The sequence below is a fragment of the Formica exsecta genome, unplaced genomic scaffold (genome assembly GCF_003651465.1).
Source record: "Formica exsecta isolate Colony F162 unplaced genomic scaffold, ASM365146v1 scaffold260, whole genome shotgun sequence".
Taxonomy (NCBI): Eukaryota; Metazoa; Arthropoda; class Insecta; order Hymenoptera; family Formicidae; genus Formica; species Formica exsecta.
This window is the reverse complement of record NW_021849867.1, coordinates 61691-78147: the sequence shown is the minus strand read 5'-3', so window position 1 is coordinate 78147 and position 16457 is coordinate 61691. Positions and strand designations below refer to the sequence as shown.

The 16457-nt window shown below is 34.3% G+C and overlaps 4 protein-coding genes and 1 long non-coding RNA gene across 8 annotated transcripts in view; 2 read left to right on the top strand and 3 right to left on the bottom strand.

Moving 5' to 3' along the window:
* Window positions 1–4934, bottom strand: part of LOC115236876 — an 8984-nt gene extending 4050 nt beyond the window's left edge. For both annotated transcript variants that reach the window (XM_029809594.1, XM_029809595.1), the window contains exons 1-10: window positions 4838–4934; window positions 4516–4761; window positions 3658–3923; window positions 2686–2896; window positions 2241–2557; window positions 1919–2128; window positions 1591–1770; window positions 1243–1357; window positions 801–1009; window positions 4–472 (exon numbers count right to left, since the gene is read on the bottom strand). In XM_029809594.1, the coding sequence (XP_029665454.1) occupies window positions 4–472; window positions 801–1009; window positions 1243–1357; window positions 1591–1770; window positions 1919–2128; window positions 2241–2557; window positions 2686–2896; window positions 3658–3923; window positions 4516–4572 (2034 nt within the window). In that variant the 5' untranslated portion in view covers window positions 4573–4761; window positions 4838–4934. The remainder of the gene's footprint in view (window positions 1–3; window positions 473–800; window positions 1010–1242; window positions 1358–1590; window positions 1771–1918; window positions 2129–2240; window positions 2558–2685; window positions 2897–3657; window positions 3924–4515; window positions 4762–4837) is intronic.
* Window positions 4935–4950: 16 nt separating this feature from the next.
* Window positions 4951–5828, top strand: LOC115236879 (BLOC-1-related complex subunit 7). Of its 2 annotated transcripts, none has more exons than XM_029809598.1 (3): window positions 4951–5079; window positions 5172–5428; window positions 5529–5827. In XM_029809598.1, exons 2-3 carry the CDS (start codon window positions 5291–5293, stop codon window positions 5706–5708), a joined length of 318 nt encoding a protein of 105 aa, XP_029665458.1. In that variant the 5' UTR covers window positions 4951–5079; window positions 5172–5290; the 3' UTR covers window positions 5709–5827. The 2 variants fall into 2 exon arrangements, with proteins under 2 accessions (XP_029665458.1, XP_029665459.1); XM_029809599.1 differs by having other exon boundaries at window positions 4993–5193; window positions 5279–5428; window positions 5529–5828.
* Window positions 5829–5853: 25 nt separating this feature from the next.
* Window positions 5854–7511, top strand: LOC115236880. The gene is made up of 2 exons (XR_003884268.1): window positions 5854–6023; window positions 6595–7511. It is a non-coding gene; the product is annotated as an uncharacterized LOC115236880 (long non-coding RNA).
* An 18-nt stretch (window positions 7512–7529) lies between these two features.
* Window positions 7530–14095, bottom strand: LOC115236878 (ubiquitin thioesterase otubain-like). 2 transcript variants are annotated; one of them, XM_029809596.1, is made up of 5 exons: window positions 13944–14093; window positions 13824–13876; window positions 13138–13437; window positions 8157–8357; window positions 7530–8048 (listed from the first exon to the last, which is right to left on the bottom strand). In XM_029809596.1, the coding sequence occupies exons 1-5, from the start codon at window positions 13984–13986 to the stop codon at window positions 7851–7853; spliced, it is 795 nt and encodes a 264-aa protein (XP_029665456.1). In that variant the 5' UTR covers window positions 13987–14093; the 3' UTR covers window positions 7530–7850. The 2 variants fall into 2 exon arrangements, with proteins under 2 accessions (XP_029665456.1, XP_029665457.1); XM_029809597.1 differs by lacking the exons at window positions 7530–8048; window positions 8157–8357 and adding exons at window positions 11947–12471; window positions 12580–12780 and having other exon boundaries at window positions 13944–14095.
* A 1067-nt stretch (window positions 14096–15162) lies between these two features.
* The window catches only part of LOC115236891 (protodermal factor 1-like), a 2111-nt gene continuing 816 nt past the window's right edge, over window positions 15163–16457 (bottom strand). The window contains exon 2 of the mRNA XM_029809620.1: window positions 15163–16405. Coding sequence (XP_029665480.1) covers window positions 15678–16405 — 728 coding nt within the window. The 3' untranslated portion in view covers window positions 15163–15677. The remainder of the gene's footprint in view (window positions 16406–16457) is intronic.

Sequence of the window (16457 nt, the reverse complement as noted above, 5' to 3'; positions counted from 1 at the left end):
GCATTCACCCGGTGACGCATCGTTCGTGCAACGTTGCGCGGCTTCGCTTTTCGTGACGGTCAAGCAGCCGTTGATTCGTTGGTTGTCTGTCACTGACGATAACGTCGACATAGATAATAAGGGATCGCTGGTACTGTTATTGAACAATAGATTCAATGGCTGCTGACCGGTGAGTACGTCACCGGGCGATGAATAGGGCGATGACGAGAAGGTCAAGCGTGTCTTCGCAGCTAGACATTCCCCGAGCGACACATCGTTGGCGCGACGCGGCGATGGACTACTCTCAGCCTCGATGATATTTAAATTGTTGCTAGCACGGTGTGTCTTTAACGACGTTTTTAACAACGTCGACGTAGTAGAATCGAGGAGATGCATACTCGAGAGCTCATTTAATTCGCACATTGACAATAATTGATCGCTCGGTATTATTGTGTTGCTGTTGTTATTACTGGAAAACGTGCTTGGTATGGATCTATTCGAAACACAAAATATATGTCGTTATTAAAAATATTCTCACTTAGAAGATTGAGGAAACTTACGATCTTTTATTTTCAGATAATTGAAAAATTACTATTCAAACTATCAAGTTTCACTATTTCTCTCTCTCTCTCTCTCTCTGTTTCAATTTCCCATCCTTTTTAATTTTCATACAATTTTCGAAAAAATGACACAATTTATACATATGAACTTTACATTGTAATGTAACTCGTTTAAAAATTCGGACATTTGCCATAAATTGAAACATTGTCCGAGAAACAGGATTCAATTAATCTGACGTAAAATAGATTGCAATATTATACCTTATTGGTGTTCCATTTGCAGTAGGATATGTGTCAATTGTTCGTATAACGTTCGAATTGGTCGTTGAGTCGCCTGCATTCTGTTGTTGTTGCTGCTGCTGTTGCTGCACAGACAAAGATGACGTGTTTGCAGTTGAACCGCACATTGTAGTTCCACTAGTAGCTCTAGTAGCTGTTATAGCATTGCGGGATATTTCTATCGCTAATCTCTGTAAATATAAAAAAAATGTCTATTAATCTAACATAAAATATTTACACAAAGAAAATATTCTAAAAAAAAATTGAATAATTAATTAACCTATATATTATATATAACATATTTTGGAATTATTACAATACATTTCTTTTTAATTATACAACATACACACATACATATTTCTTAATAAACCAAATAGATTTATCATAATCGTAATATGAATTTTATTCTAAATATATAATTTACCTCTTTTAATTCGTTGATCTGAGTGGTGTATTGATTTTGAAATGTCAGTAGTTGGCTAATATACCACTGTTGATCTCTACAGCGTTGATAAAATGTCGGTGGTCGCACCTGAAATCTATTAAACCAATTAAATATAATATTGTGTTTATAGTTTTGACAGTTGTTATAACAGTAATAGTTTTAATTTATAGAAAAGAAATTTCTATAAAAATAAATCTCTCGAGTGTTTTTCGTATTAATATAAAATTTGATCGAATTTATTTCGAGTCCTAAAAGGAAAGGTATAAAAGAAACTTAGTATTATTATATTGATTGGAAAGTACTATTCTAAATAATATAAAAAAATACCTTAATATAAGAGTATCCAGCTCTGTATTTAAGTAACCTTCCGTTGCGAGTAAATCTAATCTGAAGAATCTGTTATATCCCCAACATTCACCAATCTCGAAATCAGATGCAAATTCACGAACGATGTTCTTACTCGTATCACGAGATCCTTGATGTATCATTTCAACTCTGTATTCGTACCTACAAAGAGTATTTTAAAAATCAGACATCTGCCATTGGCAGAGTTCCACATTTTCAAATAATAGAATTGTATAACTGTATTTGTACAATTTTCTGTATAATTTATATTACAGGGATTATACAATTCATCACTTCTAAATTAACGTACTTTGATGTCTCTGGCAGTCCAGCGCTGAGCTCTAAGAATACTGACAAATAATTTCCGCGCACAACTCCATTACCATCCGGATATACCTTTAGTCGCCAGCACAGTCCGTTCACGTGCAAAGGCGCAGAATACACCGGGTCAGCCTTTAGTTGAAGCTGAGTGAAGTTTTGCATGGCAAACGTCGCGCTGTCGTAACCTGGCACAATTTCGCTGGAATAGAACCAATAGAAAATTAAAAAGTAATCCTTAATCATTATACACACACTTATGGCATAATATAAATAATTATAAATAAGCATTGCATAAATCTTTTAAGTCTTACCTATGAAAGTCGGCAGGTACGGGCGCAGTGACGAAACTCGTCATTGGCTTCTTGCGAACCTGATGTATCTTGCGCGAGAGCTCGGCACTTTTGGCGATTAGTTCGGAGCGTGTGCATGTGTGCAATTGATATTCTACCTCTTGCAGTAGCGCTTCCAGCTGCTCGGTTTCCAAAGTCAATGAATTTTTCTGACCCATCAAAGTCAGTAGCTTGGCCTTCAACTGAGAGTCCAGGCGAGCTATCATTAATTCGATCGCGTTTCTGATCTCTCTGACCCTCTCGTCCTTTGCCGCTCTTACCGATTCGACGTTTCTCTCCTAGTAACAGACGAGTATAACTGAGAATTACAAAGCGCATAGATACATATGCTTCTGTACCCTTGTACTACATTTTAAATCTCTTTTTTCCTATTTTCCTATAGTTAAAATTTATCAAACGTACATACCACTTCTTGAACAAGGCTAATCAGTTCCATGAGTCGTCTATTTAATTGGCCTACTTCGGCTTTGATCTGAGTAACATGTTGCTCGTAAACATCTTCTAAGGGTTTGAAGGTATGTCCTGAATGAGTGCCACCCCACAGAGCGCATTGATGACAGATACATTTGCGGCAAGTCCAGCAATACACAGATAATTTCTCTTGATGCACTGTGCATCTATGATAATAATATTTTCAAATAATTTTTCCATATATACATAGTATATAAAGAGAAGTATTTTTATATATATAATGCGAAATTAAAAATAATATTTAAATTAATATTTTAAATATAAAATAAAAAAATAAGCATATATACACTATTGAACAATTAAGTTTTGAGATCCGCTTCGCATTTCCGAACGTTTGGTCCGTTTGTCCTGCTATCTTAGGGGATTATTCACAACTCAATACTCAACACATGGTGCAAGTTCTAAATTATTTGGTTCAATAGTTAATAAGATACAGTCACGCAAAGTTGTAATACAAAATTTTGTTTAAAAATTGGTGTAATGAAAGGAACACTTGAATAACGCGCCAATATTAAATTTTGCGTTAAATTAGAGAAGCCGCCAACAGAAATGTTACAAATGATCAAATGATCAACAAGCCTATGGAGACTCAGCTATGCATAAGAGTAACGTTTTGAAGATACATGATAAAAAGAAACGTGAATTAAATTTTGAAAGGGCTTGCTTCAGAGGATTATCAGAGCTGCTTTGAGCAATGGCGGAGACATTGGACTAAGTATGTCGAGTTATAGTGGTGACTACATTGAAACTTTTTAACTGTCTAAGATTTGTACGATTAAAAATAAATTTTTTATACGAAAGTCTCAAAACTTAATTGTTCCATAGTGTATATATAAATATTTATATTTTTTTCAAAGTTAATATAAATTTCAAAGCTAAATATACACATAAAATGTTACACTCAAACCTGTCTCGACTAGAATCATCGTGCCGAAAGTTGGATATGCAAACAGCTTGCAGTGTATCAAGTTGTTGGGTCACTTCTTCAACCCAGCGACAATTCACTAGTTCATGTAAATGGAGAGAAGCCCGGCAGTGAGGACATTGGGAACGTTGCTCGGTGAGCCATTTCCTGATACAGGTATAGCAGCACAATTTACTGCAATGGGGACAGAGGTGCGCATCTCTCAGCTTTTCCATACAAATAAAACATCGGAAAACTTCTGCTAATGTCTATAACAGAAAATATGCAAACTATGCAATTTTCACTTATTAATCAGAGTGTGTTCCATCCAATGTTATAAAATTTTAAAAGATTTGATTGATCAATTAGAACAAGGGAATCTTTGCCACTTTCATACTTATTGATTAATCAAACAAATCACAACTTTTATAACATCAAAGAAAATGCATTCTTAATCTTATATTGTAAAATTTCATTATGATACAACAAATTATAATGCTAAAATAACAATTAAAATATTTAATTCAATTTTATATATGTATAAAGGACTATGTCTTACTATAAAATCATAATAAATCTAATTATTGCACCAACTTTATATTACAAAATTTCATTACAAAAATACTAGTGTGCAACGCTGTCAGAGAGTTCTAAAATGACAACTCGTCAATGCAAAATCCAAGAGTAAAAATATTGTCATAATCTTATGGATAAGGAAAGACATTATAATAAAATATTGCGATTGTTGCTACGTTTTAAAAAGTAACATTAATTCTATCCATTTTGAGCTGCACGTTTTTCGCAAAACAAATAATAAAAACATAGCTAAGAAAGAGAATGTAGGCGTCTTCTGTCGCTAACCTCGACGCTATGATCGTCCATGATTTTGGACGAAACAGACGGATCCCGACTGGCCATCTTATGCTACGAAGAAATATCCGCTGCACGAACGGAAGATACACGTTATCAATGTATATTGACCACTTCACCGAGCGTGAGACACATGACCCTCCAAAATTGGATCACTGCGATGCGCTTAGTCTAAAATAACAGGGGCGTTCGAAACATCTTTACGTCGCGATTTCGCGATTAAACTTGAGCATTTTCCTGCAAGTGAAATGTATGCATCTATATATACATATAGGCGATACGGATATATATATATATATATATATACACATACGTGTTTCGAAATTTTTGGCGAAAACCGTTAGCAATCGTTTTTGCATACAGCTCCGTAAACAGTGGGCGCGTTCAGCAGAGAAAACCGCTCAGTAGCAATCGAAGAGAGAGGCAACTACGATTTCTTTCTCACTTCCTTCCGACACTTCAGCCTGCTATTCCCCTTCCATTTATATATGTTCTAAGGTCCTTACATACGATGCGTCAAATGACACAATGCATAAATGAAAGATATTTGCTATGGTAAAAAATATATATGCTAACATATATATATTCTATACTAATGTGCAGATTGTAAGAAACATATAGTCACAATCATATAACGTTTATTTCAGAGTATGAAATAGTGTTTCTATTGTAAGTATATTAATCAAAAGCACATAGTCTATCAATAGGCCTGGATAACGTTAAGAACCGAACTTATATCACAATTAATGAAAAGCAATACGATACAATGGCTTCAGCGTCCAGTACAAGCGCACGTAGCTTGTTCATTGAATCAAAGATGAGACTAGCAGATAGAGTGCAAGTTAATGTAAATAACATTGCTTCTCTTGCCAGACAGATACAGCGAGGTTCAAAAAGCAGTGAGGTAATACTATTTCTTAATTCATATTTCTACATCGGCTGATGTTAGAATATTAAACTAATATTTCTATATTATATATATATACTCTACTATATTTTTATAGATTTTAATGCATGCAGCAAGAAATTTTGCACAGCAGGAACATGGGTTAGAAATGATAGAATCTAGTTTAAAGAAACTTACACTTATTAGTACTCATTTAGAGTACCAAATGGATGCAATTGACAAAAATTCTGCACTGTTGGAAGAAGTTACTGAGCAAGTACGATCCATGCAACGATAACATATTATTTAAAAAAAATATATATATATATGTATTTATCGAGTTGTATTTATATATAAATATATATTTATATATTATATATACGAGGATTGTCCATAAAGAAACCAAACTTTAAAAAAAAACACCCGAATGCGATGGCATAGGGCCATCCACCTTGTGGCACTGTGTAATAGGGTGGGTTCTTTAGCAACTCTCTCACACTAAGAGCATGACGTTATCGTTCTTAGTGTGAGAGCATGAAGTTTACGTTCTATGGTGGCTTGAATGAGATTGTGTTCGGCATTCGCGACGATTTTCTAAACGAAAGAACAGAAGGTTCTTGAATCATATTTCTACATCGGCTGATGTTAGAATATTAAACTAATATTTCTATATTATATATATATACTCTACTATATTTTTATAGATTTTAATGCATGCAGCAAGAAATTTTGCACAGCAGGAACATGGGTTAGAAATGATAGAATCTAGTTTAAAGAAACTTACACTTATTAGTACTCATTTAGAGTACCAAATGGATGCAATTGACAAAAATTCTGCACTGTTGGAAGAAGTTACTGAGCAAGTACGATCCATGCAACGATAACATATTATTTAAAAAAAATATATATATATATGTATTTATCGAGTTGTATTTATATATAAATATATATTTATATATTATATATACGAGGATTGTCCATAAAGAAACCGAACTTTAAAAAAAAACACCCGAATGCGATGGCATAGGGCCATCCACCTTGTGGCACTGTGTAATAGGGTGGGTTCTTTAGCAACTCTCTCACACTAAGAGCATGACGTTATCGTTCTTAGTTTACGTTCTATGATGGCTTGAATGAGATTGTGTTCGGCATTCGCGACGATTTTCTAAACGAAAGAACAGAAGGTTCTTGAAGAACAATGTGTGAGTGTGTTAAATTTTGTTTTAAAGGCAGTGAAAAAGAAGCGGCCGGAGGCATGAGCCAGCAATTCATAGTACCACGACAATGCACCTGCACATGCGTTGTTCCTTATCAACTAGTTTTTGACAAAACACGCGACGATTATTGTTTCGCAGCCCCCCCCCCCCATCAGTCTCCCGATTTGGTTCCTGCGGACTTTTTCTTGTTTAAAAAAACTAAAATCGACCTTGAAAGGCCACAGTTTTTAAACAATAGAAGAGATTAAGAAAAATTCGCTATGGGACCCCTACGCACTTTTCCAAAAACAAAAAATCGCCACAAACGCTGGACACAATTTCATTCAAGCCATCATAAAATATAAACTAAGAACGATAGCGTGTGAGAGAGTTATTAAAGAACCCCACTATACAGTGCCACAAGGCGGATGGCCCACGCCATCGCATTCGAGCGCTTTTTTAAAATTCGGTTTCTTTATGGGCAGCCCTTGTATGTATAAATAAACATCTCTCTACAGGATCTATATATATGTGTGTGTATGTGTGTATAATATAAAACTTATATATCGCAGAATTTGTTAATTATTAATTTTAAGTTTGAGAATAGATAATTTAAAAAGAAATAATTTGTTTATACGTAACTCACATAACTCCCATAATAGATTTTTCATATTACCAAATGTACAAAATTTATAAAATGTTTTTCATTTCTATAAAGAATATATACATTTATATAAAGAAAAAAAAGAAAGAGCATATATTACATATATTATTTAATAAATAATACTATAGTAACAAAATATCATTTATTTTGTATTACAAATGTACAGTATAAATAATATGATTTGTGTAATACCTCCTGCATGGATTTATTGGAAGAGAAAATAAAAAAAAAATATAGGTATTAAATAGCACAATTTGTCGATTTCTCTGCCATTTATTTCAGATAATTAATTTTAAAGTTTAAAATGTTTTGTGTTTTATGCGCTTATGTATAGAAATAACAGGTATGATAATGAATTTATGAAAATGCACTTAGGTAGATTTTGAAAAATATACACAATGCACAAACTCTTTGTGTACACAAAACCAACTTATTTCTCTCTTACTAAATTAAAGAGAATATATTGTAGTGCATTATGCATTATAATTCAGATGCTTTTAAAAATTGAATTTTAAATATAGATTTGGTCATCGAAAATCATTTTTGTAATATTAGAAAAATTTGCATAATGCCAAATTCATCAAGGATAAAGAATATCATAATGACCAGGGCGATATAATAAGTGCACAGCTGGTATGGCGCCTTCAGGAAAATCGTGGGCAGTTACTTCAGTTCCTGCACCTCTATCCATATAACGAACTCTAACACCAGTTCCTAAAGCACTACTCATTGCTATAATATGAATATGGTCAGATTCTTTATACATTGGTTCAACTTCCTACAAAAAATATAAATGTATATTTGTTATAAATTTAATGTTAATATAAAAGAATTAATCATGCAAATATGAGAATAAAAATATGAATGTTAATATCAAGATACAAACTTGATGGCAGAATTCTGTAACAGTGCGATCCCCTTCAATAAAGTGTTGATAGAAGTCTGCATCGCGTTGCAGCTGACCAGATGTAATTAATCTAAGATAGACAACAACATAATCAGAATAACCTTGTTCATTGAACAATTTATGTAACTCCATGTGACTGGACTCTGTGTCACCACCTACTTTATCAATGACTTCCATAAACTGTAATTCATCAAAATCAATTTACATTTATTTTTAGAAATAAATTGTACATTATGATACAATCATGTTTATGTATATATCAGGTCTACCGGAAAGTTCTGTCCGTTTTTGGAATAAAACAAAATACAAATTTTTATTACCGTCAATAAACTTTATTAAATAATGTAATTGCCATTATTCGGAGAAGTATTGTCAGCAACTGGATAATTTAAATACAGCAGTCCAAGAAAAGAGGCCGGCGATGTCCAATAGGAAGAACATCATACTGCATCATGATAATGCCAGGCCCACATGCTGCTTTGGGGACTCGTCAAAAAAGTGCAGAACTAGGCTGGGAAATTCTGTCGCATCCACCATATTCCCCGGACTTAGCACCCACCGACTATCACTTGTTTTTGTCCTTACAAAATTTTTTGAGGGGCAAAAAATTCAAAAAGGAACAAGATATCAAACAAGCACTGGTTCGCATCAAAAGATAAAACATTTTTCGAAAAAGGGATATACAAATTGCCCTCACGCTGGCAAGAAATCATTAATAATAATGGAAATTACATTATTTAATAAAGTTTATTGACGGTAATAAAAATTTGTATTTTGTTTTATTCCAAAAACGGACAGAACTTTCCGGTAGACCTAATATAATATCGGTAAATATGATATATTGTTGGGAACAGAAAAGGTCGCGGGAAAATCAATACGAATTTTACCACATTGTCAATTCGTTATGCTTTAATTATTCCGCGACGCGCAATCGCTATCGGACAAAAAAAAACATTCGGACGGGAAACGTGATAATTTATAGCGAGCGTAAACGCAAAACGTAACGAGACTTTTATTATTGAAACCTAGGGTTACACAATTCTCCATCCCACTCGTTGCCGGTGAAAAAACTCCACCGCGTCTCTGACTTTAAGCCGACGGAAGGACGCGCTTTAATTGGACTCGTTGAAAGCGACACGGGACAATACCTCATTGCTATCCATTATTCTTTGTCGGATTATTGTTCGTTGCCTATCTTCAAGCTCGCGGCTCGAAACATGCGCGTCAATAGCATTGCTCTGCAATTGGCGCAAACGCATAATCACGTTTCGCCTCGAGAGAAAGGAAAAAGAAGTATTACGTAATTAATTAATCATTATACAATCTTGGTTGCTGTTACCAACAAGTACTATTTCAATATAGATTTAATGTAATAATAGATTCCATAGAGTTGGTACATAAATTATTTGATTTATTAAATATTTTATGTGTTCTATTTTCAATTATTCCGGATTGTTCCCCTTCGAGATGAATCAGCTTTCATGATGCAGAGTCACGAAGAGGTCGCGATCGTAATTTCGGTCGAGACAAGATCGTGAGAATCCCTTAGGTTAAATCTAATCCGAGCAGGAGGAAGATTAATGGAGGTGACGTTACTTGTAGTTCGCGTTTGCCCGTTTGTTCCTTCGAAAACTAAATGTCGACCTCAAGATTGAAACAAGAATAAGGCGGAAGAGAATCTTGGAAACATTGATGATGACTCATCTTTATTGCTCATATTAATACCGAGATCCTTAACTATACGATGATTAATCTCGCGATTAATCGTATCACTTTTTTACGAGCAAATGTCAAACAAGACGAATGTATATTTCGAAAAATATTAATGACTAATTTTATCAAAAAAATAGAAATAAAAAATTAAAATAAAATTGGACAAAATAATTTGATTGTGTCATAAATTATAAAAATTATATCGATTGTTAATAAAATTTATTCTATCGTAATAAACACGGTCGATGAAAAACATTTTGTAGAGTGTCAAACGCATAATGAAGTATCTTCGATGATAAGAAATATAACGACGTGAAATCTTACAAAGGTACGAGACCGAATTTATCAGGCGTCGCTTCGCGAAACTTCGTTTTTCGTGTCGAAAAATGTTCTTCGCGAGCAGGTAAAGCCGTCCTTTTTGATTACGCGGTTTACGTTCCGAATGTAATTAAGGTAACGAATATCGCGCGCAGGAAAGATGGGAGCGTGTTTCGTTGTCTCGACCAGTTTTTGCTCGCACTCGAATGTCGCCTCTTTAACACAGTAAAGGTCTCCAGGAAGACAGGAGTGACTGAAGAAGGAAAGAAAGAGGAGGGAAGAGAGTAGGGCGAAAAGAGAATCGAAGTTCCCGACAGCACTCCGTGGGACCCTCGGGGCCGCGCTTAATTGGATCGAATCGAGTCGAGGCAACGACGAGGAAGAGTCACCGCTCGTACGCTCGTTTCGCGTCTTAAATTTCAATTATTTCGAACTGCGATCAGAGACCCTTGGATCAAAACGTCGGTTTATTTGTCGTTAATAAAACACAAACGCTTTCCTTCTGACTGGACTGAGATTAATTGGAAAAACTTGGAGCGTTTGAACTCGCTAAAATAACTAACGTTCGATTCCAGATTATACCTCTGTTGTGAGCGATATCTTTAATGTAAGTTCTATCTCTTCTTTTTTTGTGATGCGAGCAAGAGAATTTAACAATAAATAAAGTTAATTGGAAAGATACTTTTAAAGAAGACAGATTTTTTTTTTATATAAATTAGAAAATATGTAAGAGATACACGGAGAATATTTTATATTTATATATACACACACACTATATTTATGCATTAATATAAAATTGATCACTTACTGTGGAAAGAGACGTTTAATTTAAAAAATAACAAATAAAATAAATTAAATAAATTGTAAATTACTCATCTCACAGTTACTCCTCGCTGTCGCCCAATGCCTCTCTTTCCCCTCTTGCTTCTCCTTTGCTGCCCTTTTATGACACTTTTGCATGACACTCACGAAAACACGGTTAATTACCCCCCATCAGTCTCCCGATTTGGTTCCTGCGGACTTTTTCTTGTTTAAAAAAACTAAAATCGACCTTGAAAGGCCACAGTTTTTAAACAATAGAAGAGATTAAGAAAAATTCGCTATGGGACCCCTACGCACTTTTCCAAAAACAAAAAATCGCCACAAACGCTGGACACAATTTCATTCAAGCCATCATAAAATATAAACTAAGAACGATAGCGTGTGAGAGAGTTATTAAAGAACCCCACTATACAGTGCCACAAGGCGGATGGCCCACGCCATCGCATTCGAGCGCTTTTTTAAAATTCGGTTTCTTTATGGGCAGCCCTTGTATGTATAAATAAACATCTCTCTACAGGATCTATATATATGTGTGTGTATGTGTGTATAATATAAAACTTATATATCGCAGAATTTGTTAATTATTAATTTTAAGTTTGAGAATAGATAATTTAAAAAGAAATAATTTGTTTATACGTAACTCACATAACTCCCATAATAGATTTTTCATATTACCAAATGTACAAAATTTATAAAATGTTTTTCATTTCTATAAAGAATATATACATTTATATAAAGAAAAAAAAGAAAGAGCATATATTACATATATTATTTAATAAATAATACTATAGTAACAAAATATCATTTATTTTGTATTACAAATGTACAGTATAAATAATATGATTTGTGTAATACCTCCTGCATGGATTTATTGGAAGAGAAAATAAAAAAAAAATATAGGTATTAAATAGCACAATTTGTCGATTTCTCTGCCATTTATTTCAGATAATTAATTTTAAAGTTTAAAATGTTTTGTGTTTTATGCGCTTATGTATAGAAATAACAGGTATGATAATGAATTTATGAAAATGCACTTAGGTAGATTTTGAAAAATATACACAATGCACAAACTCTTTGTGTACACAAAACCAACTTATTTCTCTCTTACTAAATTAAAGAGAATATATTGTAGTGCATTATGCATTATAATTCAGATGCTTTTAAAAATTGAATTTTAAATATAGATTTGGTCATCGAAAATCATTTTTGTAATATTAGAAAAATTTGCATAATGCCAAATTCATCAAGGATAAAGAATATCATAATGACCAGGGCGATATAATAAGTGCACAGCTGGTATGGCGCCTTCAGGAAAATCGTGGGCAGTTACTTCAGTTCCTGCACCTCTATCCATATAACGAACTCTAACACCAGTTCCTAAAGCACTACTCATTGCTATAATATGAATATGGTCAGATTCTTTATACATTGGTTCAACTTCCTACAAAAAATATAAATGTATATTTGTTATAAATTTAATGTTAATATAAAAGAATTAATCATGCAAATATGAGAATAAAAATATGAATGTTAATATCAAGATACAAACTTGATGGCAGAATTCTGTAACAGTGCGATCCCCTTCAATAAAGTGTTGATAGAAGCGTTGCAGCTGTTGCAGCTGACCAGATGTAATTAATCTAAGATAGACAACAACATAATCAGAATAACCTTGTTCATTGAACAATTTATGTTGACTGGACTGACTGGACTCTGTGTCACCACCTACTTTATCAATGACTTCCATAAACTGTAATTCATCAAAATCAATTTACATTTATTTTTAGAATATAATATTAGGTCTACCGGAAAGTTCTGTCCGTTTTTGGAATAAAACAAAATACAAATTTTTATTACCGTCAATAAACTTTATTAAATAATGTAATTGCCATTATTATTAATGATTTCTTGCCAGCGTGAGGGCAATTTGTATTCAAACATGTGCTTACGTGTCGAGACTTGTTGTGATAGAAACGGACAGAACTTTCCGGTAGACCTAATATATGTATATTTTCTTAGAAAACAAATTCTTGTAATTTGCATTAAACCGATACACTGATATATATATATATATATTAAAGTTTTGTGAAAAAACAGAAACTCTCACCGTATCATGAAAGTCTTCGACTGTAAATTGAGGAAAACCTAGAGCTACAAGGTTATCTTTGCTCTTTAATGCTAGATCTCGAAATTTATCATATTCCTCCTTATTCCCGATTAATTTTTCCAAATAAGCATAACTAAATGCCCTGAAAAAGCAATTGCCATCGGGTCTGGTTCTCCTAATGTAAGAATATTTTTGAGCCAAGACTTTCGTTTTCGAAAGATATACATCATCTTTCGCATACTCTTGTTCTAAGCTCTTCAATGATTCCTTCTCACCAACTAAAGCTATAGATTCTGAGATCTGAAATATGAAAAATAATTATTGTCTAGAAATATGAAAATATCTTTTACAAGAACATTTTCTTTACATTAAAAAAAAAAAAACTAATAGTCGTATACATTAATACCAGGCAATAGAATCTATCATTAAAGAACATTAGTATCTACATGTAGCTATGGTAATTAAATAATGAATTGTAAATATGATTGTAATATATAAATAAATATTCTTTATAGTTTGTTAAAATTATCATAGAAACAAAATTGATTTTTTAAGAATAAGATTCTAATATCTAAGTATATGTGAGACATTTAATTTTTAATCGTGTGAAAAAATATATATTTTCAACAAGATCTCGATGGATTTCTAAAAAATCGACACTTTGAATATGATATAGGCATATTAACCTCCTTCTCGATACGTCTTTGCTGTTGAAGTATCAACTCATCCTGGTTGATATCTGCAATAAAAATTAGAATAATAAATTACTTGATTAAATTTCTCGATAATAAGTTACGCTAAGAGACCTGTGCTTTCTATAGATTGCTCATTAAGCGACTTGTCTTCCATATCTCACGAGATTTCGCTAAATTTCACGACGACTGTCAAATTATCAGTCGTAAACAAAAAGCCCGATGGCCGCGTTCAGCAGAGAAAGCGCTCAGTTATCGTCTTGTCAACACTTGACGTTGATTCGTTGGTTCTAAAAGTAAGAACCAATCACATTCGATTGCTACTAAGCGGTTTTCTCTATTGAACGCGACCAATGTTTCCATGTGAAATTGAAAAGCCGCTACGTATTTTGTGTTGGCAACACTTCCAAAGGATTCAATCCCTAGGTATTTTCGTGTAACAAACATATGGCGAATTCGATTGATGTGCACTCGCTCCGTTTCAGCGGCTAGTAACTTTTTGTTACTAGACGCACATGTTTGGAGCGCGTAGTTTAATACTGACCCGAGTGCGGTTACTTGCACTGAGGGCCAATTTCACCAAGTCCGGTTAGATTAACCGACGGTTAAAATTAGCAGGGTTCCAACTGAAATTATATGAATGCTTGGTTTTCCTTCACCTCTATTTTCTGTTGGCCACTCTGCTAATTTTAACCGTCGGTTAATCTAACCGGACTTGGTGAAATTGGCCCTTAAGCCCTAAGCCTTAAGAAATTGACCAATCATAATCAAGTATGAGGAGAATACTCGACTGTGATTAGTCAATTTCTTAAGGCTTAGGGCTTAAACCATCTATTGTAGATCGGCACTAACCGTTCTCTGCAATATATATCTATAATCGATTGCGCAAGGAATTGAGGGTTCCTTGGACCAACCAATCAGAAAGCTTATTTAGAACTAACTAGTCGCGCAGTAGTAACACTCTAGAACTAACCGGTGGTTACTAAATACTTGTGCGCATGCGCACAATGTCTTGGCATCCCGCAAAATGTATTAAGCAATTATTAATTTTTTTCTTGATAAATACTGTAGAAAATTAATTTTTGAAGGTAGAGCAAATTCAAACAAAAAAGGAGCAATTATTCTGTATCTTGAGAACATTCAAATTCTAATGTTTTTCGTTTATATTTTATATTGACGTTTACATTGTTATTAACTTTATCATTTATTTATAAAAAAACTAAAATAGAGGAAATTATAAAAAATTTATATCATGAAAGAGCAAATTAAGCTGATTTTTTTTATGTATCGTAAGTTTAATTACTATGTAGGTCGCTGGCTGGGAGCTTGGTGGTGTTACGTCTCGACAATGCTCTTTTCTTACTATGCCTTAGTTAGTGAGAAAAGGATAGCTCTCTATTTTTATAGGGCAACCTGCTTCCACCGGCTATACCCCAGGGACGCCGAGAGCTAAAACTGATCTGGTGGATTCTAGGGGAATGACGTTAGGCACGGAACTAACCTTTACTAGAGATTTTACTGGGTGTTAGATATAGGAATATACGCATGCGCAAATATTCATGTGTGATTCAATAGTAAAGTAATGCTTTAAATTTAAATAATAAGAGTTAGAGAAATAGTTGAAGAAAAATATTATAATAAGAGAAGAAATTAAGAGAAAATATTAACTATTTATAAGAATTGGAATTAGGTGGAATTAAAATGGTTTTATTAAGGGGTCGAGTTTTTAGTTATGGAAAAGAGGTTTTTGATTAATATCAATACTAGATCTTACTGTTTCATACGATCCTAAATTTTAATTCAAAGGGAAGGTCTAAGGCGTAGAAAAGGATCAGTCTAGGGCATACTTCAATGCTCGATAGACGAAGGATGTCTAGGGCACGGTATGTGCTCAGTAGACGAAGGATGCCTAGGGCACAGTATGTGCTCAGTAGATGAAGGATGCCTAGGGCACGGTATGTGCTCAGTAGACGAAGGATGCCTAGGGCACAGTATGTGCTCAGTAGATGAAGGATGCCTAGGGCACGGTATGTGCTCAGTAGACGAAGGATGTCTAGGGCACAGTATGTGCTCAGTAGATGAAGGATGTCTAGGGCACGGTATGTGCTCAGTAGACGAAGGATGTCTAGGGCACAGTATGTGCTCAGTAGATGAAGGATGTCTAGGGCACGGTATGTGCTCAGTAGACGAAGGATGTCTAGGGCACAGTATGTGCTCAGTAGATGAAGGATGTCTAGGGCACGGTATGTGCTCAGTAGACGAAGGATGTCTAGGGCACAGTATGTGCTCAGTAGATGAAGGATGTCTAGGGCACGGTATGTGCTCAGTAGACGAAGGATGTCTAGGGCACAGTATGTGCTCAGTAGATGAAGGATGTCTAGGGCACGGTATGTGCTCAGTAGACGAAGGATGTCTAGGGCACAGTATGTGCTCAGTAGATGAAGGATGTCTAGGGCACGGTATGTGCTCAGTAGACGAAGGATGCCTAGGGCACAGTATGTGCTCTGTAGATGAAGGATGCCTAGGGCACGGTATGTGCTCAGTAGACGAAGGATGCCTAGGGCACAGTATGTGCTCTGTAGACAAAGGATGTCTAGGGCACGGTATGTGCTCAGTAGACGAAGGATG